The sequence below is a fragment of the Passer montanus genome, unplaced genomic scaffold (assembly GCF_014805655.1).
Source record: "Passer montanus isolate IOZ18808 unplaced genomic scaffold, ASM1480565v1 scaffold32, whole genome shotgun sequence".
In the NCBI taxonomy this organism is placed as follows: domain Eukaryota; kingdom Metazoa; phylum Chordata; class Aves; order Passeriformes; family Passeridae; genus Passer; species Passer montanus.
This window is the reverse complement of record NW_024367930.1, coordinates 9,450,924-9,473,763: the sequence shown is the minus strand read 5'-3', so window position 1 is coordinate 9,473,763 and position 22,840 is coordinate 9,450,924. Positions and strand designations below refer to the sequence as shown.

Genomic DNA, 22,840 nt, shown 5'->3' with positions numbered 1-22,840 from the left:
CAAGAAACAAGTGGCATCCTTTTTTGTATTATAAGCTTCACCACTCCCTTGTGCTGGAATTTGAATGGTCTCAGAAGTCCTCTTTAGGGCAAGAGGTTGCCTTCTGCCCTCCCTGAGGAACAACGACACAAACCTGGGCTCCTCCCACCTTAAAAAAACCTGCTGTTTGCATGTGAACAAGATTTGCTAGCTGAGCCTCTGAACTATGCAAGAATTTGACTAACGTTAGGAAGACTCCCAGCTGGGGTGGCAGAAGTGGGAAAAAATTAACACATCACACTTTCCTGGCAATTGTAACTGTTAGCTGCTGTGGGCTAAGCCATGAGAGTCAGGAGCTAAGATGAGAGCCAGAATGTCATCTCTCTACGCTCTCAGTGGAAACCATACGGTGCATCTGCATTAACACTGGTTCAGGTCAAAGAATTCACTCACATCTTCAGAGAGTTTCTGGTTTCTTCTCACTTCTTGTTTGGTTCACACTGTGCAACGTGAGGACACAAGTACCGCACTGCAAGTCAAATGAAGGTCGGTCTGTGCTGGACAGCAGCACTGGCAGATGCTATTTCAGAGAGAACATACAAACCAGAGCCCTTTCATGCACGGGCACTGCCTTTGTCTGGCACTCCCGGGGGCCAGCAAGGAGACCTGGCCCTGCTCACCTCCCTAGGGAGAGCGGGGAGGACAAGCTACCCAAGCTCCCAGCTCTGCCAGGCTCCACTGCTGGCTCTCCCCACCAAGCAGCAGTAAGCAATCCCCGTGCAACCCTGGGGTGCAGAAATGTGGCTCCTTTCAGATGCACCTAAGCTATGGGAAGAGTCCCAGAAATGCATCCACTCTGCCCCGACTGCTGATTGATAAGCAGCCTGCCAATGGGACCAGACAAAGCTAAAATTCCCAAAACCATCCACCGTTCTTGAAGTTTGCTCCCACTGCATCATGCCACCTGCTCAAATAGGCACAGCCAGGAATGCTTTGTACATTTGATTGAAAAAGGACTTGTGGAAAGCTGGATAAACTCTGGCAGTGTGCTGAGTAATCCTTGGGAGCCATGGATCATTTTTAGCCAAGCAAGCATCAGCGTGAAGTCAAGATAGCATCTTTTAAAATACTCTGAAAATTATCACACAGGAGCTGTGCAAAAAAGCATGCAAACTAACATTAATGACTGTTATGAAACTTTCAATTAAGGCTGTCAAAAAAACCCAACCCTTAATTATTGTTTTAATATATCGTGCTAGTTTTTAATCACATTTCCCACGCCACGTTCCCAGTGATATCTGGCACAGGACCAACAGAATCTCCTAAGCATTTGGTTTCTTCCCTGCTCCCGCGCCAGCCTTCCCCGCGCACCTCGCTTGGACCTTTCTGAGGTTAAAAACTCCGCAAGGAAAGTGAGGAAACGCAGAGGACTGTGACTACACGATCCATTTCTGTGCACCGGGATACTTCCACAGCCTCTTGGAGGAGCTTTTGGCGGAAAGCGGGAGCTTTGGTTTTCCCGCGAGGGCCAGCTTCTTGGCGGGACGTTGTCCGGGATGCGGGGTGCCCAGCGGGAAGCGCATCCAGAGCGCTGCGCCTGCTCCACGTGAAAGGCTTCTGTGGCTTCCCGGCTGCACGCCCCGCTGAGCCACCAGGCACGGGGAGCGCTCGCCGTGAGGCGGCGAACACCGGCCCCGGAGAGCCGGCATGGAAGGCGGGCGGGCAGGAAGGCAGGGAGGAAGCGGGGCACTGCGCAGCTGCGGGCGGGCGGGAGGCAGGCGGCGGGAATGGCGTCCGTGGTGCTGAGCGAGGCGGAGAAGCTGTACATCGTGCACGGCGTGCAGGTACCGCGGCGGGCGCCGGGGGCACGGAGCCAGTGAGGCTGGGGAGGACGGAGGGGAGGGAGCGAGGGAGCCCTCCACCGCTGTGTGTGGTGGTAACCTCTGGAGTTACAATCGTCACAGCGCCCCGAGCATCGGAACGGGAAGCAGGCTGAGAGCGGGACGTGGATTTGTTTTCACAGAATCACGTAATATGCTGGCTTGGAAGGAAGCCACAAGGATCACGCAGTGCTGGCCCTGCACAGAGCACCCCAGGAGTCACACCACGTGCTTGAGAGCATTGTCCAAATGCGTCTTGAGCTCTGTCAAGCTCGGTGCTGTGACCCCTTCCCTGGAGAGCCTTTTTCAGTGTCCAGCCACCCTCTGGGTCAAAAACCTTTTCCCTGTGTCCAGCCTAAGCCTCCCCTGACACAACTTCAGGCCATTCCCTCGGTCCTGTCGCTGGTCACCACAGAGAAGAGATCAGTGCCTGCCCCTCCTCTTCCTCTCCTGAGGAAGTTGTGGAGTGCAGTGAGGTCTCCCCTCAGTCTCCTCCAGGCTGAACAGACCAAGTGACCTCAGCATCTCTTCAAGCGACTTCCCCTCAAGGCCCTTCACCATCTTCATTGCCCTCCTTTGGATGCTCTCTAAAAGCTTAATATCCTTCTGTCCCCATTTGCTCCTCTTTCCGTGCTCTTCCCTGGCTCTTCCTCAAGATATTGCTATTGGATAGAGTTTTAGCCTAGAACTTAGCGAAGGAACATGAGTTGACAAAGGAGGAAGAGTGAAGGGTGCTTAAGGAGAAGCCCCCAAGATAGCAGAACTGTATTCTTACTGAAATTTACTGAAAAACAACCTGTTTTTATGGGAACGAGCTGTATAGTATCAGAGGATGTGGAATATCCGTTTGTGGAATACAAATGGATGAAAGCATTTGGAAGGCTGGTGTATTATTTTTGTCTGCTGAGGTCCTAATTACTGATGTAAAAGTACAGAACTTCCTTATCCCAGGAAGGAGCTGGGTTGCGTTAGGTAAAGAAAAAAAGTCAAGACCTTTACAGTTTTGGATTGTGAAGCTTTCTTTTGGGAATTAAAGGGACTTAGTGCAATTCATGTCTACCTGCAGATTGCTTGTTGCAAGCTCTACCTAAATGAGATATAAATGAAAAACTTTAGTTGGTCCTTTTGTATTCCATGATGAAACTACAAGCTGTTTCTTTTATATAATTTTTGCTGCGGCATTTGGTACAGGAGAAGGAAAGTTTAAAGTCAGTTTTTGGTTTGTGGTGGGGGTTTTTTGCTTGTTTGTTTTTATTTTTCATTACTGATTCCTTTAGCAATATATTGGTTGTCATACTTAGGAAGACCTCCGTGTAGACGGTCGAGGCTGTGAAGACTACAGATGTGCAGAAGTAGAAACAGATGTTGTGTCAAACACAAGTGGATCTGCAAGAGTAAAGCTGGTAGGTAAATTGCGTAGGGTACCTTGCTCATGAAATTGCTTGTTCATGTGACTATGGATCTGCAAGAGTAAAGCTGGTAGGTAAATTGCTTAGGGATTGGGTACCTTGCTGATGAAATTGCTTGTTCATGTGACTTGTTAATCTGATGCTATTTGTAGATAGGTTTGTGTGTGTAATAACATGTATGGGTATAGCAGTAACTGAAACTGTGGGATATGGAAATAATGGCAGGGTGTATAATCAGTTCAGGCTGGCCTGAGCTGTATTTACTGTAAAGTGCCAGGACAGACTTCAGTCTGAACTAATCTAACATTTAAGCTTCAAAACTGAAGTCACTGTTGTGCCTAGTTTCTGGGAGAGGCAAAAATTTCTGTTCCTTTAAAATGAAGCAAAAGTATTTCTGACATGTTCACTGAAGAAGAAAATAAATGTACTGCGCAACAGTATGAAGGTTCTTCAGAAAGAGCTGTTTACAGAACCAAAATGACAGAAGTAGTCTTGGATATTAAGGATCTTTTTAACCTAGAGATAGATAATATGTATAGTAATTGTTTGAAGAATCTTATTACACTTAATATTGTCCTTCTAAAGACTTTTGTTTTTTACAAAAAACATTATTTTAAGTTCATGCTGATAGAATGATCCGATAACTGAAAGGTAGACATGTCAGCTTACCATAGACATTTAAATTAAACAAATAGTTCTGTAATTATAATTCCAGTTGTGTGATGTGTTTTTGTTTTAATAGGGAGAAACTGATATCTTGGTAGGCATAAAAGCGGAAATGGGGACACCGAAGTTGGAGAAACCAGATGAAGGTTACCTGGAATTTTTTGTTGACTGGTTAGTATACTAGAAAAGAATGAAATAGATCTAATATTTGGAATAAATGACTAATCAGGTCTTGCCATTCTTCAGAAGTTTATGCCTTCATTCCACTAACCTCTAGGGGTTTGAGTAATAGAAACAAGTTATTTACCATTTCAGTAGCAGTGAATGTTGAGAAATTTTCTGCTGGTCCTGCAAACCCAAAAGAAGTAAATCAGCCAGAGTTAAAGAATGAAAAAAGGTTAAATAAAACAATGCCAAATTGCATAGCATCACTGCAGCTGGAAAAGGGTAATGGTTCAAGTACACGTGCTTGGAACCAGACTTCATGACTAAAATGTCTAGCTGTTGTTTTTACCATGATAAAATAGAAAAAACTAATTCAAAAAAAGTAAGTTGGAAGAAAATAATTGACCATTACAGACTGTGCTTTAACTGTACTTAAAGGTTTGCTTACTTTGTCTGTGAATGCAGTGGAAAAAGTTTGAAGTGTGTTTAGTACAAAACTTTTTTTTTTAAAAAAAAAAGAACCCCCCCCCCCATGTAAATTTCACATGCAAAAACTAATTAGAAATTTTAGTGTTATATTTATGAGTGACTCCGTCTTCCATTAACTAAAAGGGTGTTTGTTTTTAAACAGATCCTTGCATTTTGCTACAAATGGACTGTTGTTTATCCTTACAATCTTGACAGTGTTTGAATCATGGAAGAAGCTAGAAGAAAACTGAGAACTCTTGTTTTCAGGTTGCTCTGAGATAGCACAGTGACATCTCAGTGTTAGTCTAAATTGTCTGCAGCCTGAGACTACAGTATCCATGTCTTGCAGACTTACCCAAAACTGTTCTTTATGATTTAAAATGCTTTGGGGACTTCTCATAAAAGCCTTGGCATTGTCAAGTTGGCTGCTTTGCATGTGACATCTCTTTAAATTTTTATTAAAACCTAAAAAATGTTGCTACTCTGACATTAAACCAATATACCATTGTTAAAGCTAAGGTGTGAAAGCTGCTAAGTGTATTTCTGATAATCTTTCTGACCTAATTGTCTATATCTGCCTTAATGTTGGTATGTCACATTATGCAGCCTTATCTAAGACTGCCTCTGTACATCAGTTTGTTCTAGTTAACTGTGGATTTAAAGGAAAGCACTCACCTGTGAATTGATAGTTTGTTTACAATTGCTGTTCAAAAAATACCAGATGGGAAGATGATCTTGAACATGGTCCTGCTGTTAGAACTCATGTTTGAAGTGTCTTAAACTGTGCATGTTTATTGTTTTGGGGTTTTTTTCTGGTTGTCTTTACATGAAGAAAGTCCACTGACAGAGTTTGTTTACAATTGCTGTTCAAAAAATATCGGATGGGAAGATGATCTTGAACATGGTCCTGCTGTTAGAACCCATGTAGGAGTGTCTTAAACTGTACATGTTTATTGTTTTGGGTTTTTTTTCTGGTTGTCTCTACATGAAGAAAGTCCACTGACAGCAGGGACATTTCATTCCTAGAAAAAGTTGTCTGTGGACATGTGGCAATTCTGTGACACTTCTTGTGTATGGAAATAGATATTAGAAAAACTTCAACTCATTAATGTTTGATTGTGTTAATCAAACTGTTAATCTCTGCTTCATGGCGTGGGAGGGAGATGTGCATCAATCTTGTGGGAGTTGGATTTAGTCCGTTCAGGAAATAAGTAATCTTTAATTTCTGTGACAACAGGCTCCAAGGGCCTGAACTTTAATCTATGCTTCATGGGGTGGGAGGGAGATGTGCATCAATCTTGTGGGAGTTGGATTTAGTCAGTTCAGGAAATAAGTAATTTCTGTGACAACAAGATCCAAGGGCCTGAACTTCAGAGGACTGTAGTCACTTGTCACATGCTTGTGGCATGGGGAAAGGTGTTCTTTAGCTTCCAGAAAGACACAAAAGACAAAAAGTGAAGTGGAGGCAGCTTCCCTCTGTCAAGGGGAATGAGCTGCTGTCAGTACCCTGATGCTTTGCAGACTGCCACTGGGTGGTAGTAACTGAGCAGAATTCCATACCCTGAAACTTCTGGTGAAGTTCCTGTGTGTTCTATTTGGATTTTATATTGCTGAAGCTAATAATTAAAAACTCAGACTGCCGTGATTACTACCTTAAAATGCTTATTTCCCAAAACTTTCATGGTTTCTTCTACTGATGGAAACAATCATTTACTGGATCATGTGTATAATTCTCTGCTCCAAACTTCTATTTTTCTTTAGTCTGCTCTGAGTCCTTTACCTGAAATCTGAGGAGCACACTTAGTCCCATTTTGAGACAGACTTTAATGCAAATCTCTGGAGGGGATGATTTTTGGGGCACTGATTTGTGATCCTGGAAATTAATTATCATAAAACAAGTCTATGTCCTAATATGTGTGATATTCTTACTGCCTTTCATCACTGGAGAATACATTCATCTTGGCCCTTGATGCTGAAAGACTGCTATGTCTGCTTGTATCACATTTAAGTTTTGTGGCTGATCTGATTTTTCACTTTGAAACTGTAAGAAATAGAAACAACAAGAAAAGCAGATATCTGAATTCCATGAATGCATCAGATTTTGTTTGTGGAATTAGGGAAGCAAGGAATGTATTTGTCCAGATCTGACTATCTGTAGATTACAGTATATTAATGGCCTGAGCAATAAGTGAGAAATGTTTAACTGTTGCAACAGAAAGATTTTGACTGGCAACAGGAGGAGTTTTGAAATTCAGTAGAGATCTGAATAGAGTGATAGTAGCATCATTATGCTTTAAAAGGAGTCTCTGATTGTTAGGCAATGTGACACTGAAATTATTTTGATAGTCTTGAAAGTTACATGCTGCTTGGGCATAGAAAGTCTGTATCACTACTAAGTTCTTTCTGTTCTCCATAAGCCAAGTTTTTTGCCATTTTCTAGTCTGTTAAGACATCCTCTTTCCAAATTTTGCCCATTATAAGTTACTGCAATAGTCCGTAGGCATTAGGTGGCAGTATTTACCAAATAGTTATAATAATATCCTGTTAGTCTTGCTTCTTTATTTCATTTTGATTGCAAGGAAATGAAGTGTTAAAATGATAGTGGAATTAAGATGCAGTGAAATGCACAATGATATTCCAATTGAGTCTTAGGCTCTTTCTACTCACTGTCAAAGAAAGCATCCAATCATAATCAAAAAATACAACATTTGATAAAACTTTGTGTTTAGAAATAATAATGAGGCACTGATTGAAGTTTGCATAATTCTTGCAACTTGCCATAGGGATCATAATGCTTGTATAACTATGGCTTAAGCAGAATGGCTTAAACAGAATGATCTTGTTAACTTGCATAAAAGCTGCTTACATGGATAAGTCCTTGTTTAGTCCAACCTGAAGACCTGACTCAGCACTGAGTTGTACTTAGATCAGATCCTATCTCATAAAACTGGTGTCTAATAACCCTGAATAATATTGTGTGTCACACTTGCAATGCTTATTCGTGTGGCAAATATAGTTTGGAAGTGTAGATCAGTGCTTAATTGGCAGTAATGCTTCTTTGTATTTTTAAGCATGTATAGTGCTATCTGTTTCTAGTAGCAGCAAATAACTTCTATAAAATCCAGTAGTTCTTCCTGGCATTCTGAGTTTTCATCAGCTCTGCAAAACAACAAGTTGGGAGAGTTACTGTGAGGTAAGAATAATAGTAGATAATTATATGTAAGCTTATAGATTCTGCAGTATTATTGGCACGGCTCACTTGATGGTTTAAGTCACTCCTTGATAATGTGAATCTTTAGTTGTTTGGGTTTTTTTTAAAAAAAGGTGAAGGGATTATATTCCAATACTTAATTTCCTGCTGTATTTTTGTATTCCTGGTGTTTTGTATCATCATATAGACACAAAACAAATAGGAGAAATTTGCCCTGTGGCATGCCCCACCAGGAGAACATGGGGCATGGCCATTACAGATTTTGAACAGACCAAAACTACTTCTGTGTAACCACTTCCTTTGATATGTTCTCTAATGAGAAATTAATTTGGTGGAGGTCTGACTGGTTTATTTTAAAACAAGATTTGCAATGCTGCCACAGGTCCACTGCTTGAGAATATTCTTGCCCTCTTTATAAACCAGAGGCTGGGTTTGGAAAAGTTGCTCATTTTGCTGTATATGCATCTCTGGACATTTATGCTCTATTTTGTTGTTCTTTGGAGGGAAGGCATTTTTTGTTAGGTTTGGGGTGGGTTTTGTTTGGTTAATTTCATTTGGCTTTTGTTTAGTTGGATTTTTCTTTTGTTTTGGTTTGCTTTGGTTTTTTGGGTTTGTTTTGGGTTTTGTTTTTAGGGGTCTTGTTTTCTTTTATTGTTAGAAGTTTCTTAGGTGTGTACCAGGCCCCAGCACCCAAGGACTTTCTTGCATGAGTGCTCATAAATAGTTTGTTATGTTGGAATCAGGGAAGTGAAGGCCACACACTTTGCCAGATCCCTTCAGGAAAAGGGATCATTTAGTTGCTGTTCTCCATAAGCTGTGGAGAGTAATGGCATGCTTTCTTTAAGGGGCTTGATAGCAGACAATACACTCAGTAAAAAAATTACCAATTAAGGTTAGGCAGTCGTGTTACTTACAAGAAATTAGTGTTCTACTTGTCATATCATCATATCTTTCTCTTCTTAGCCAGTCTCTTAATAATTGAACATTCAACTCTCACTAGGCTGTCTTGGTTGCTGTGGTGAAGTTAATACACATGTCCCACTTTTTTTTTTTTAAAGAGTTGAGGTGATAGAAGGTGACAGTGCTTAAGAAATAATCTCTGAGAGAATTCACCAAATTTTACTTTAATTATAACTGGGGAACTGAAGATAGTAGTGGGATTTAGTTAGTATTTGTAACAAAATGTCAGTATATTATTTGCATCAAAACCTTCTCTTATGCAAAATGGAAATAATTCCTTTTCAGATAGGATGCTTATTCTTGTACAAAGAAATCCTTAGATACTTTTAATGCTTTATATTTAAGAAATATTCTTTGGGTATTTGCTGTTTCACAAGTGAAAATATTCTTTTCTTTCTTTATCTAGTTCCTCAAATTCTCCTGAGTTGGAAGGCCGGGGAGGAGAAGAACTTGGCACAGATATAGCAAATACACTATACAGAGTATTCAGCTGTGAGAACAGTGTGGACTTGAAATCCCTTTGTATTAATCCCAAAGAGCACTGCTGGGTTCTCTATGTGGATGTATTGGTAAGTACAGAAATGAAAACGAAGATTCATCAAAATGTTTCTAAGGCAGAGACTGACTTAGCATAACCCTCTGTATTTCTTTGTTTAAAAAAAAGCTTCTCATTATGTGATATAATGTATCACAGCATTTATGGCAGTTTTCTATCTACTTATAGTAGTTAATCACTAATTTCAGTTTGCTCATTCTCTACTCTTCTTGGTGCTGCTGTACCACTGCAGAACTAATAAAACATTGAATACTCTGAATGTGTCTCAGATAAAAATCAGTGATCTTATACTGACAAGGAAATTGCCACTAAAGAAGGGTAAACTTCTTTTCCAAGCTAGATGTAACAGCAAATATATTGTTCAAGTGAATGTAAATTATCATGGGTGTATGTTGGCCCTAACAGAACTGTCCATCTCTCTGGTTTTTTTACTAAAGTAAAATAGAAACTTTTTTGGCAAAAGCTAGGTTTAGCCCAGGTGCTTTCTGATAAAAGTTGTATATGTGTATTGAACATAGAGGATAAAGTGAATATTTGTTCCCATGACAATAATGGACACTGAATTTTATGTGTACAAATCTGATGCATACCGCAGCTGGATTTCCAAATATGCTGCATTTAAAGCACTCTGTCATGGGAATTTCAATAGAAGTCTGCCAGTCAGACTCTCCTGAGCATTATTTCCAATTCTTATTGGTACAAAGTTGAGTTTCTGTTTATCAAATTTGGAAGTGAAAATATGTTAAGGGATCTTACAGCAGTTCCATTGGGGTCTGTGAAATAATGTGCAAAATGTTAAGCTCTACGGCCAGAAAATTAAATACAGGGATTTGTTGAACAATACAGGAACATTTAGACTAAGACCTAAATAAAAGTGAGAATTAGTTCATTAGTATTTAAAAAGCAGTAGCATTAGCCTAATTATAGTAGATACGGTACAACAGTCCAGCTGCAAAATGATGGAATATGTACCTCTGCTGAGTGCTTTAACAGCCCAAGTCACTGGCTTATTGCAGCTTGGCAGGGTTTAATGGAGAATGAAGTGTTAGCTCTGAGAAATCACACTGGGGCCTTTAGTTACTAGGTAATTACAAGCAGAGGTACAGAATATTAAATGCTGTGCTTATTTAAGCAACATGCTGCTTAACGTTGCATAGGCACTGCATAAACAAAGACTTTAATAAAGCTGTCTGCTTCTGTGTGTGTGTATACACACACACACACACAGACACACTGTTCTGTATAGCTTTTGTTTGAGATACAGCTGGTCATTGTCTGATTCTTCCTGGACAGATTTGTTGATTGTCCACAAAGAGAAAATACAGCCTCTCTGTTTTTCATGCTACTAATAGTATCAGAATTGTGAACATCAGGGCATCAAGGCATCACTATGTTATGTGAGGAATTTTACATTTAGCTCTTTTTACAGTGCCAATAAAAAATCTGTGGCAGGTTCATAATTACGACTCTAAACTTGATTAGTCTTTTTGATGTTATATTCTGCAGGGATTTTGTGTGTGAGCCTTTGAAGAGCTGTTGGTACAGTTAGAACAAGATACTGTTAACGTTTCCCTCTTACTCTATTCTATCCCCACCTTTTTTTTTCCACCTCAGTCTTCTGTATTTTCACTTTTTGGACATATTTGTAATACTTCCTTTTCTAAACAGTAGACATGTATATTACATGTGATAGTGTAGGTGCCTGACACCTACAGGTTTTCCTCAAGCTGCTGTTGCTGAATCATTATAGAATTCTGCTTTTTATAGGGTGTAGTGTGAGGATGACACTTGGGCTAATATAAGGAGCAACTCATATTATTCATCACTTGAGGGAGACAGATTCTGAATATAAAAACAACACTCATAGAGGGTCCTTTGGGTGATATTTTCCTTCAGAATTCCTGGAAATTCTTTACATTGGTTGTGTTGCATAGTTAAATTGGAGGGAAAATAAACATCAAATCTGTCATAAAGCGAAAATACTGGTACCTTGCAGTCAGATGTGAAGGCACTTGTCTGGAAGTCTCTCATTCCAAAAGACAAAGATGCAGAAAGAATGTTATGAGCCTGGAAATACTCTGCTGCTACTCAATTTAACCATGTGCAGTTTGATTGAAATACCTGTATTCAGCTCCTGTGTGTAAACAAAATTTGACACATGCAGCCTCAAAAGAGAAAATAGTGTGTTTTGCAGTCATGCAAAAGCTTTATCAATTAAAAACTCTCAATTAATCTCTCAAATATTGTCTAGTGATCAGTGTACTTGGGAAATGCTATAATTCTGTACAGTCAGACTAGAAAAAAAATAACTTCAGTTATGCACACCACAAAGTTCCAGACACGTGGATAAATTGAGATACATGTGTCAAAGGTGGAGAATATATACCTTGACCTTTCAGAGTGTATGCATTCTTTTTTAATAATGGAAAGTGTTCCACTTCCAAATAGTAGCTTATCAACATGGAGTACCACAAAGGTCTGTTCTTACCCTCTCTGTGTTTCCCTCAATTTCTTCCTTTTCTAAGCAAGCCATTGATGTCAGAAATAAGAAGCTTTTAGGCATTTTTGAGTGGGTTTTGATATATATGTATTGCCTTCTCCCCATAATTTGCCCCAGCAGCCTGCTGGGCTAAGGAAGAAGAATCAAAATGTGCAATCTCTTGTAATTCCCTATCCAGTCACAGTAGATTGTGTGTCAGGAGTACAGGGTGTATTAGTTTCTCTTGAAATTTTTGCAGTTCATTAATGAGCATCTTCCAGGATTTCCTCATGTTTTCTATTTCCCCCTCCCCTGTCCCCAGTCTGATTAAAAAGAAGTTAGGAATCCACTTTTGGAGGAAAAGCCTTTCTGAGTAAGGTGAGGTCTACAGTTAGACAGTCATGTGTTATCTTTTCTTTCCCATAACTTTTTCACTTGCATATCAGTAAATTAAAAGCAGAAAAGACCACTCTGCTTCCCATAACTCACAGTTGTGCAGGCTTTCTTAGTCCTAAAAATAACTAAATAAATGGGGGGGATGTCAGTACAAGGTTCTTGTGCTGAGAAAAGTGTTCATTTCTTTGTGGAGGAATTGTTGCACCCTGCTCTGTGCAGGTAGTGTTCCTTGCCTCTAGGAGCCACTGTAGTACAGATAAGGCTTTAGAACCCAAGCCTAGCAACAGTGCACATCCCATTATTGTGTTTTAATAACAGAGATACTGTGGGGCTTATTGTGTTATCGAGTAAAATCCAATAATGACTGAAAGGGGCAAGTTAACCTCTCTGTATCCAGCAGCTGCTTGCAAAGAAATAATCTGATCACCTTTGTATTTAGCTTTCTATCCCAACTTTTTGTCATTCTTTTTACACTATTCAGTCGGTCTTCATAAAAAGCAACTGTCTTTACAGAATATCTTGTTTATGATTTGCTCCCTGTGCAGGAGTTTATCTCATTTTAAAATAAATTTTGAAGAACAATCAATGTAGTCAGGATTGCAAAACGTGTTTTACTCTCATCATTCCGCGCAGATTGATGTCACAGAGAAGCATCCATATGTTCTTGCTGAAGTAGATCCAAATGCCTGCTCTGTGTGTGTGTGTGTCCTCAGGAAATAGTGCTGGCAGCTGGGAGCTGAGCTTGTCAGAAAGTGCCAGTGGGCTATGGACAGACACATTCTGACTTGTCTGGCAGCCTGCAGAAGGTATTAGTGGCACGGGGAGCCCTCTCTTTTTATCCTGTACGCAGTGCTGCTTTTCCCTCTGACTGCTGTTCTCCCGATCTTCACGGGAAGAAGCTGAGCTAGGCTCCCTCCACAAACTTCCCTTGTTGGTACCACTCATTTGAAAAGGACTTTGACACCAGGCTCTCTTTGGATCACTTAGGGCTACGAGACAAACCCGACAATGACTCTTTCCCATAAAGAGAATAAATCATGATGTGCCTTCATAACTACACCTTATATAACCTGCTTTCCATACCATGTTCTCAGTGATGGTGTGTGTTCTTCTGTGAAAGCAATTCTCCCAGGTGGTTTTGTCCATCTCATATTTTTTTAAAGGCTCTTCTTTGAAATGAAATATAGAAAATTGATTGGCTTAATTTAACACTAAAGAATTAATGTGATGAGTTCATAAAGGGTATTCTGGCCATAGTCTAGATCTGAACCTTAGTACAAGAAGATTAAGAACAGTGGTGGTTTCATTTCAGCTTCTATTATTAAATTTTATCATTAATTTTATTATGAAGTGCATTAACTCTTCTATTTTGCATGTATAATGCAGTTAGCTGAAATCTTAATTTCCTATCTGTTTCTTTTCATAGATAGGCTTTAAAGACAACTTTGTTTTTTAAAAACCTGTTCTGGTAATTAATTTTCTTCCTTTTCAAGTAGGTTTAAATAAAATAAAGGCTTCATTTAAAGCCACTAGCCTGATTTTCTTTTAAAGAGATTGTTCTTTTCCTCCCCAGTTATTGGAATGTGGTGGGAACATCTTTGATGCAATCTCTATCGCAGTGAAGGCAGCTCTCTTTAACACAAGGTAAAGCACAGATCTTATTTCATGTGGGTAGAAGTGGCATGGGAAGTGGAAGAGAAACACTCTGTGAGCAAAACATTTTTAATGCTTAATTATTTAAATAAGTTCCCAAGACAGCTTGCATTCAGATACAAGGCACTCATTTGCATGCAAGTACCATGAACTAATGTTATTTTAATTCGTTTTCTAATGATCAAGTGTCGTATTGCATGTTATGCACAGTCACGTTCACAGTGTAACTTTTGTTGTAGCCAGATCCACAAAAGTAGTGTTGACCATATGGTTTTGTTGCAAGTATTTGGAGGCCTTGGTGTTGATGCCTTGTGGGTTTGAAACAAGAAGTATTTACTGATACATGATGCTCCTGAATAAGAAGCCCTCTGTCAGTGTGACTACTGATTTGTAATTAGCTCTATTTTTCTACTTTTGATTTTGTTCTCATTAACTGTCAGCCTAGAGTTCTTTTTAAAACCAAGAGGAAAAAATGGTGGTGAGAGATTGTGGGGAGGGGGAAATGATGTGTCTTCAAAAGAACTTTGCTCCATGCATTTTAATTCAAATAATAGGAAAAGAAAATCTAGTAGAATGAATGATGCATGTCTTCTCTGCATGTTTTTAATAAGACTCACTACTGTTTTTTTCTGTTGTTTCTATTTTCTTTGTCTGTAGTTGAAAAGGAATACAGAGTTTTATAGCACCTTTGAGAAAAACAACCTAGTGAATAGCTTTGCTAGAAAACTTACATTGCAAAAATAGCTGGTAGAGATTTGAAACCTAGACTCCTGCAAGCATAAATGTTTTAAAAGTGGATCTCAAATTGTTCTTCAGCATTAATTAGAGATCTGCTAAAGTCACTAGTGCAGTTCTGGCTTATTTATCAGGGAATCAAGGCACAGTACTAGATCTGGAAAAGTATGTGCAAAAAGAAGAGGAAAATAAGCTTTTAGAAGACAGGCAGTATATCAGGTTATAAACACTTTAAAAGGGATAAGGGGAGACTTAGCCATCTGAAATTGTATGTGTTGCTGAGAAATTTCTCATGTTAATCAAATTCTCAGCAGTAACTTTTAACAGTAGATTGTTTTTATAACATTAAGAAATACTTTTAGAAATGTAATGGCTCACAAAGGAGTTGGCAGTACAGTAAAAAGAAGAAATGTCTTTTTTTCTGTGTGTGAGTTGCCAGGATGCAAAAGTCATATAGTTAAAACAGTTACTACCATGTGTTTTGCAGATCCACAGCTCATACTTTATTTGTAAGATAACTAGGTCTTTTTTCTTACTTTAACCAGATAAAGAGCGACAATCATATAAAAAGTAGTGAATTAAATAAGTGAATAGAAGAACATGGACAACATGATGGAGGGTGTAATTATTTTAATGTTTCTTACTTATTTTTATTCCTCTGACGACTGTGTCCTTTATATAATCTTCAAGCTGCAGGCACACATTGTGAGTCTTGTTGAAGTTGAGTATCATTTCAAAATGTGGTACAGTAAGACACTGCCTGTTGATTTTTTACCTTTGAAAACCTTATCTTGTTGATTTGAGCAGGGAATGCTAGTACAGCTCATCTCATACAAGCTCAGAAAGTCAAGAGGTGAAATTCAAAGTGAAAACCTGTTGTCCTCATTCACTTTTTTCTCTCCCTTTCCCTTTATAGCTACTGGGTTTTCTTTGGATTGACACAAGGTTGTTTAAGAATAGCTGCCTGTTCCCTATAAAGTATTATTCTCCAAACAAGAAAAGATGTCAGTTTGAAGATTGCTTCAGATTAAGTGTTCTGAACTGTGTTCGACATGTGTCCTCTCTTTGACTATTACTTGCTTTTCCTACTTTGTTTACAACCAAGTTTTTGTTCTAAGTGTTTTCAGATCTTTGCCAGCCTTGACTAGAGCATTGGAACAAAGAGCAGGGAGCTCAAGCTGCTGTTGTTTCTTTGAAGCTGCAAAATTTTAGATATTCAGAGAGGAATTTGAAAACTTCAATTTAAAATCTTGCTCTAAGCATTTTTGTAATATCTGTGGACACATCTTGCTTTAGAGCTAAGTAAACCCAGCATCACAACTTCAGGAATTTTGCTCAAGACTTAGGGGATTTAAATCCTTTGAATGCCTGACCTGACTTGTTCTCTCCCCTTCAGGCATGGAGCAATGGCAATAGAACTGGTTTAGGGGGAATATTTACTCCTCACAGTTTTGAATTGTTCATCAAGTTCTAAAAACTGCCATCAAGATCATGTGCACAAGACAGCAGATACCAGGCTTTCTTCATACCCACGGCTCCCAGATGTTTAAGGATGGATTTACTAATGATGGAAGTAGATATTGCAAAATGTGCAGCTAGCTACTGTCTCAGGACATTAAACTTGGTCCCCTGGAATGTGCCTACCTACATCCGAGGCTGCAGAAAATAGTTACAAGTTAGGCAAGTTACAAAAACAACGAAGTTTATAACACAACAGCCTTGCAGATACCAAGGTTTTTGCTGCACAGCGTGGTAGAGGCAGAGCCAATGCTTGCTTGGAAGGGTGGGACTGCTTTTGCATTTGTGAAATCTGGGTATGCACACACAGAAAAGAGCACTGTTTGTTACAGGACTGAGTCTTGCTGTACAGATCTCTGCCCTGATTAGTTGCAGGAATCAAAATAGAAAAGTAAAAGTTGCAAAGTAACCATGTACAGCTATTTCTTAAGATAAATCTTCACAAGCTGGGAAAGGAAATCTACAGTGTTCTGGAAAAGCTTTATGCTACATTCACTTTGCATAGTTTTTCTGTCCATATACCCCCTTTTTATGCAACTGTGATGCTGGTGTCTGATCTTTTTGCCTTTGCAGTATTTCTAATTTACACCTCTCTCATCTGTTCTTGGCCAAAAAAGCTCCTTGCAGGCATTTTTCAAATATTAATTCTGGCAACTTTTTCTTGCAGACAAACACTGGTCTGGTTTCAAAGCTATTTTAGGTTGAAGTTAAAAATTGCTTAATCTCACAGATTTTCTTAAAATCTTGCTTTGTTTTTTGAACACTACTCTGGCACTTAGACCTCTTCCTTGGCTAGGCTGTTGTCCAGTGTTGTCCATTGTCCTGTGTAGCTTGAGGGCTAGACACTTAGTGACTTTATTTCATCAACTTCTAATGGAATATTTTAAACTTCAAAATAGGCTTTGATGCATTTCTAATGAGTTGAAAACATTTGGAGTTTCATTTCTGGAAAAAGTGCACATCACAGTTGTTCTGCTTACTCAAAATCTTAGTTTTGGGTTGGCTCAGGCCAGTGTGCTTGCAGGGAATTTGTTGTCACTGGAGCAGAGTTAGCTGTTTTGAAGTACTTGCCAATACAACTTTTAGCCCCAAATAACTAAAATACTCTTCCAAGGATCAATCAAAATCACTTTGTGTTGGTGGGGGGAAATGTTCATTAAATGAGTCCATATCTCGTCTTTTAAAGGAGGAGATTTGTTACAGAGGGCATAAAAGAATGTAACCTCCAGAGTCTAGTTATAAAACACAATGCTAGTGCAAAAGCACTAACATAAAACCAGATTGTGGTTACTGAAGTTAGCTGTCTTGGGGCATCTTGAAAACTTTGCTTTCAAGTGCAAATGTGTGAAAGAGAGAGTAGTGTGGGTGAGCTCTGTGTGTGTTTTGCTGGCCAGTAATGCCCAGTCTCTCAGTCAGTACTCCATTCTAGCAGGCACTTGGATAAATGAGGGTGTATAAGATGCTGACATTCTTGACAGCTTGAGATACCATCTTCTACTAAATTATTTTGGACTACTTCATTCATTATGCTAAGGAAACTGCCTTAAATCATCCCATAAAACTTCCATTAGATGGCTATCACAAATACAATGTATGTACGACTGATAAGGAGCCTGTCTAGATCATTGGTGAGAGAGCTCATCATTCACAACTGAGAAAAAAGCATTTCTTGGATTTCTGCCTGGGTTTTCATCACTGCTTCATCCTGATATGTTATATATTGCTTGTATATCTGTCCTTAGAACAGTAGAGTATCTTGCCAATCTTCTCATCTTGCTAGAGAAAGGATTTCACTAATGTCACCTTTTCTCTTCCCACCAAGTCTCTGTAGTTGGTGCTATTCTTTCCTGAACAGCTTTACTACTTTTATTTGCTACTAATGTCACACCTTTGCCCAGCAATGCAGCTGATGTAATGCTGACAGCTTTACTGTTGTTCTGAAGGTTGGGAGCCACAGAACAAAAGGATTCAGTCTTGGTAATTTGTCTCCTGTCCATCTATGACATTCCAGTGCATACAAAGAATTGTTCAGAACTGATTTGTATAAGTTCCAAACTAATTTCTCCCCATGTAATAGTGTAAAGAACAGCTCAAATTTTAACTGTTTGAATGATGTAAATATGATGATCTTATCCTAAATATCTTCTCACTTACAGTATTTTCTTTGTAGTCTCAGGGAGTGAGTTGTTAATACTTTGATCACATTCTGTCCTGTTTTGCTAAACATTTTGCCTCATTTAGAAGAACAGAGACTTCCTGGAGTTGTGACTGTATAGCAGCTGTATTTGTTGTGTGTTCTGGCAATGACTCTGCACCTTTTGTTTCCACAGAATACCCAAAGTGCGTGTTCTGGAGGATGAAGAGGGCACCAAAGAGATTGAGCTGTCTGATGACCCTTACGATTGTATTCGACTCAACGTAGATGAGGTGCCCTGTATTGTCACACTAAGCAAAGTAAGCCTGACAAATTTCTGCCTTTCTGCCTAGAGACTCCAGTTTCTGTTCATTTCACCTGCCATTTATTGTTTTCCCTAGAGATAAAATTAGAGTTACAGAAGTGGGCAGTGTCCTCTATGTGTATATATTTGTTTGTGTTTGGCCTATATTTGTTTGTCTTTGGCCTCCTAATTAGGAACTTTTACTGAATAATGGGATTGTTTGCACCTCTGGCTTGTAGGTTTCTACTTGATGCATTCTTAACATGCATCTTCTTGCATGCAGAGGAATTTATTATTTTTCATCTGCTCCTTGCTTAAGATACAGAGCAGCACATATCTCAGTATGTTAAAACAAGAGGTCACTGTGTTCAGGAGTGGAGGTTGTGTGATCTGCCTGGAGTTAACATGCTGAGTACTTGTTGCTGAGGACAGAACTCCATTTTCATGGGTGCAATACCATCCCTTTCCATTCAAACAGGTTTTTGTCTTCCATATATAGCACACAGCTAACACGGTTGATTTTATGGGTGCTGCATTTTCCATTGCAAGTGTCAGTGATTGGCTTAGGTACCTGAAAGTTTGGTTGGCATTTCTTCTAAGCAATTTGCATAAATAATAGAGGGGCCATTGCTGAAATGAGGGCTCACCTCAGTCTTGGGATGTGTAATGTGCAGGTAGAGGGGAGCAAAGTCTATACTTGGAGTTGCAGGAAAAGGTGGATATGGAGTTTCGTACAGATGAAAGGATGGTAGAAAGGAAAGCAGTATGAAATAGTGACATGTTTATCTCACCTCTATTGTTTATGTACCCATAATCTGGGGTCAGAAGCTGTTTAAATCCTGTGCTTTTCAGTCAGTCTGACTGTTTCCAAAGACCACATGATTTTAGGATGGGAGGCTGTAGATAAGTAACAAAGCCACCATTCACGGTTTGGTTTCTCTGTGGGGGAGCTTTGAGAACTGCAAACTAATGCATTGTTTTGTCACTAACTCACAGATTGGATATAGGCACGTGGTGGATGCTACCCTTCAGGAAGAAGCCTGTTCTTTGGCAAGCCTGCTTATTTCAGTGACCAGTAAAGGTGCCATCACTTCTATGAAGAAGGTGGGGAAAGGCAGCCTGGATCCTGAGAGTATTTTTGAAATGATGGAGGTAAGGAGTGTTGAGCAGTTGACTGTCTTGGATGATACTGGATGAACTGGAGCTTGGGTGTACAGAAAGCTTCACTAAGGGCTTTTAGAGCAGAGACCTTGGTGCTTTGATTTGGTGCACAAGGGACTTTGTGAAGGTCACAGGCAGTTTCATTGAAACAGATTCTAATGTGAGTGGACACTGTCTAAAAATCCTAGATTCCTGAAATGTGTGGTACTCACATTTGTTTCAGGCAAGTACTTCACAGCTGTAAGACAGTAAAGCTTAAACTGAGAAACTTCAGAGAGTATTTTTAAAGAACATGTTTCCTCTTTTATTGTATCTTTTAAAGACTGAAAGAGCAAAACTTCTAACGTGGTAAAGTCCCTATAAGAGTAGAAGTGGTGTTTGGAATTGGTGGTGCATGGTGTTCTAGCACAACTCATTTGCTGTATGATAAATGTACTGTTCTCATTTTACTGTTGTTTTTCTTTGCTTCCTTGTTGAGGTTACAATCTGTCCCTACTTCATAAAAATACTAGTATCTGGATATTGTCCACATTCATATAAGATGCATTTTAAACCCTTCTTCAGGCTCTTCTTAAATTTGTTCTCCAGTGTAAATTCTCATGCCCGAGTTTGGCCTTGAGCATGAGACAGAAATGGATTTTGAACTTGAAAGTCAGAATGAAAATTATATAGTTCAAGCTGGCTCTGTTTTGTAGAGACACAGGGCTAATTTCTGCATGGCTCTAGTGAGGAATGCTGAAGTTGGAGCCAAGTTTGACAACAGTTGGTCTCGAGAGGGAATTACTGAGTATATGGCACTTGACTACGTCACGATGTCAACCTAGAGTGCTAATCCCAGTGGTACCAGTGTGCTTTTTATCTGCATTCAAACATGCCTTTCATGCCCCTTACCTGGGTAGAGAAGTGTTATCTCTAATTCCTCTGCAGGAGTGAGAGATAAAGCTGATCACAAAAAAAACCCATTTGTGTAAGGTCAGAGATTGTCTGTTTGGTCCTGCCTTAAACTCAACATCCTGATTAGGATATCAAGAAAAACAAAAAGGCCTGGGAATGCCCCGTGGAGGAGCTGAGTAACCTGTGTCTGACACCTCTATCCCCAGATTATTTGGCTGCAGGTCAATGTTCAGAGGATGTTCAGTTTTTCCTCACTGGCAGAGAACAGACATTCTAGGACATATCTCTTAGGAAGGGAGTTTGATGGAATGTTTGGGACGCTGCCAAAAGCATAAAGCTTTTTTGGTTTTTTGTTACTGAGTTTGTGATTCGATCCACTAGAGAGGCAAGCAGGAATATGATGGCAGCAGTGTTGGGTCAAAGCTCTGCACAGTTCCCACTCACTTTGAGCTGGGGTGTGTGATGTTGTCCTACATTTGAGGAGAAGAAAGTTTATCAGTCCTCTTGACTCTAGACTGCTGCAGTGATCTTTCTCCCAGTGCAGAGCTGTAACAGTTCTTGTTCTTGTGCCCCCCATTTATGTAGCTTTACTCATGGTCTCTAGGATTGACAGCTACCCTGCTGCATCAAAGCTCTTCCCAAATTTCCTTTGGTACCATTGGCCATATTCTGGCACCTGTAAAAATGCAGCTTATTTTCAGGGTTGTGCATGGTTTCAGTAATTGTCACCAGGAGGTAAAACAGAGTTTTGTGTCAGCTGTATGGCTGGCCTAGGCTTTGCTGCATAGATCAGGAGCCAGTAAACTCATTTTAATATAATCTGCCTTTGGCTGTCCAGGGGTGAGTGGCTTTTTTATTTCTGTTTGCAGGCAGTATTTCAGGTCATTTAGAGAGACCCTGGGAAAGCTCCAATGAGCAATACTGCCTTAAGATCTTTATTTTGCCACTTTATTTCACCCTGCCTGTAGCTTGCACAGTCTTACTTGGGCATGTGGGACGAGTAGAGGTCAGTGCTGGAGCTAATCTTGTTGGGTTTTCACGCTGGAGTTTATTTCTGTAAAGAAAGCATTTCGTTAACTCCTTTAGGGTCCTTGGACAGGACAGAATTACACATATGAAGGACCTTATCATATGAAGGATCTGCCCACAGTGTGACTTGGTGGTGCAGCCAGTATGCATTTTGGGCTTCTCTGGCCACAGGACAGGGTGTTCAGCTGGCCTAAATTCACTCTGCTCATTCTGAGCACATTCAGAAGAGTCTACTGAACTTTCTGTTAGTAGCCTGCTTTGCTGGTCAGGTGTCTCTTGTCCTCTGGCAGCTAGAACATTGCTTCATGCTCTGTGTGCTGGCTGATTTGAATGTGTGCTTGTGCCTGATGTGAATTTAATTTGTATTCCTGGATGATCCAGTGATGTGCAGACGTGGTATTAATGATTGTGGAATGCTTCTCTGATGAATGAGAGCACTGGCTTTGTGTGTATGTTTTTCCAAAACTTAATGAAGTTAAAATGAAACTTTCACCACCATTATTTTTCTAAATTAAAAACGTATTTTAGGATACCAGCTGGTGTATATGAATCATCAAAGGGAAAATATTTGTCAAAAGGAAGTGTTCCGTAAGAGTTGTCTTCCTGCAAATAAACATATGTCTCAGGTTTGTTTTGCTTTCTTTGCTTTGCAGACAGGACAAAGAGTAGGCAAGTCACTTCACGTAGCCCTTCAGAAGATTTTGGATGAAGAAGAGAATTTGGGGACTTCACGACCAAAAGTTGGATTTCTAGGATGAGTTTTTATTAAATGTTCAAAACTGTTTTTAATTGATTTTGCAATCTTGTCAGTTTGTATATAAAGAAAAGGTTGGGTTTTTTTTGTTCCAGTAGAGTCATCCTCCTGGTTAAGAGGCTTTCAAAATGTTACTAAGCATTAGTAGTGATAAAGAAAGCTACAGTTAAATGCAAATAAGCAAATTTGAGGTGCTTTCCATACGGGTAACTGCTGGCACCCAGGAAGTGCAGCAGCAGCACTTCACAATGCAGCAAAACATAATGCTGTTGCCTGGGAAGTGCTTGAGTCTGTTTTCCAGAGTGACTGGTGTACTTTCCACTTAATTCTGTTTGCATGTGTTTCACTTCTGTAAACCAGCTGCTGTGTTCTAGAATGCATATGGGGCTGTCTTCAGTGCAGCACAAATGAGAGCAGCACTAGGTGGAAAACTTCCTTCAAACTACCTTGCTATTCTTTGAATAAAATGTTGTTAGATTTTACTATAAA

At 39.7% G+C, this 22,840-nt stretch overlaps 1 protein-coding gene across 1 annotated transcript; it reads left to right on the top strand.

The window, feature by feature from the left end:
- Positions 1-1,702: 1,702 nt before the first annotated feature.
- EXOSC7 (exosome component 7) lies at positions 1,703-22,840 on the top strand. Its single transcript, XM_039715225.1, has 8 exons — positions 1,703-1,823; positions 3,161-3,262; positions 4,011-4,105; positions 9,145-9,307; positions 13,743-13,813; positions 18,406-18,529; positions 19,510-19,665; positions 22,251-22,840. The coding sequence occupies exons 1-8, from the start codon at positions 1,767-1,769 to the stop codon at positions 22,353-22,355; spliced, it is 873 nt and encodes a 290-aa protein (XP_039571159.1). The 5' UTR covers positions 1,703-1,766; the 3' UTR covers positions 22,356-22,840.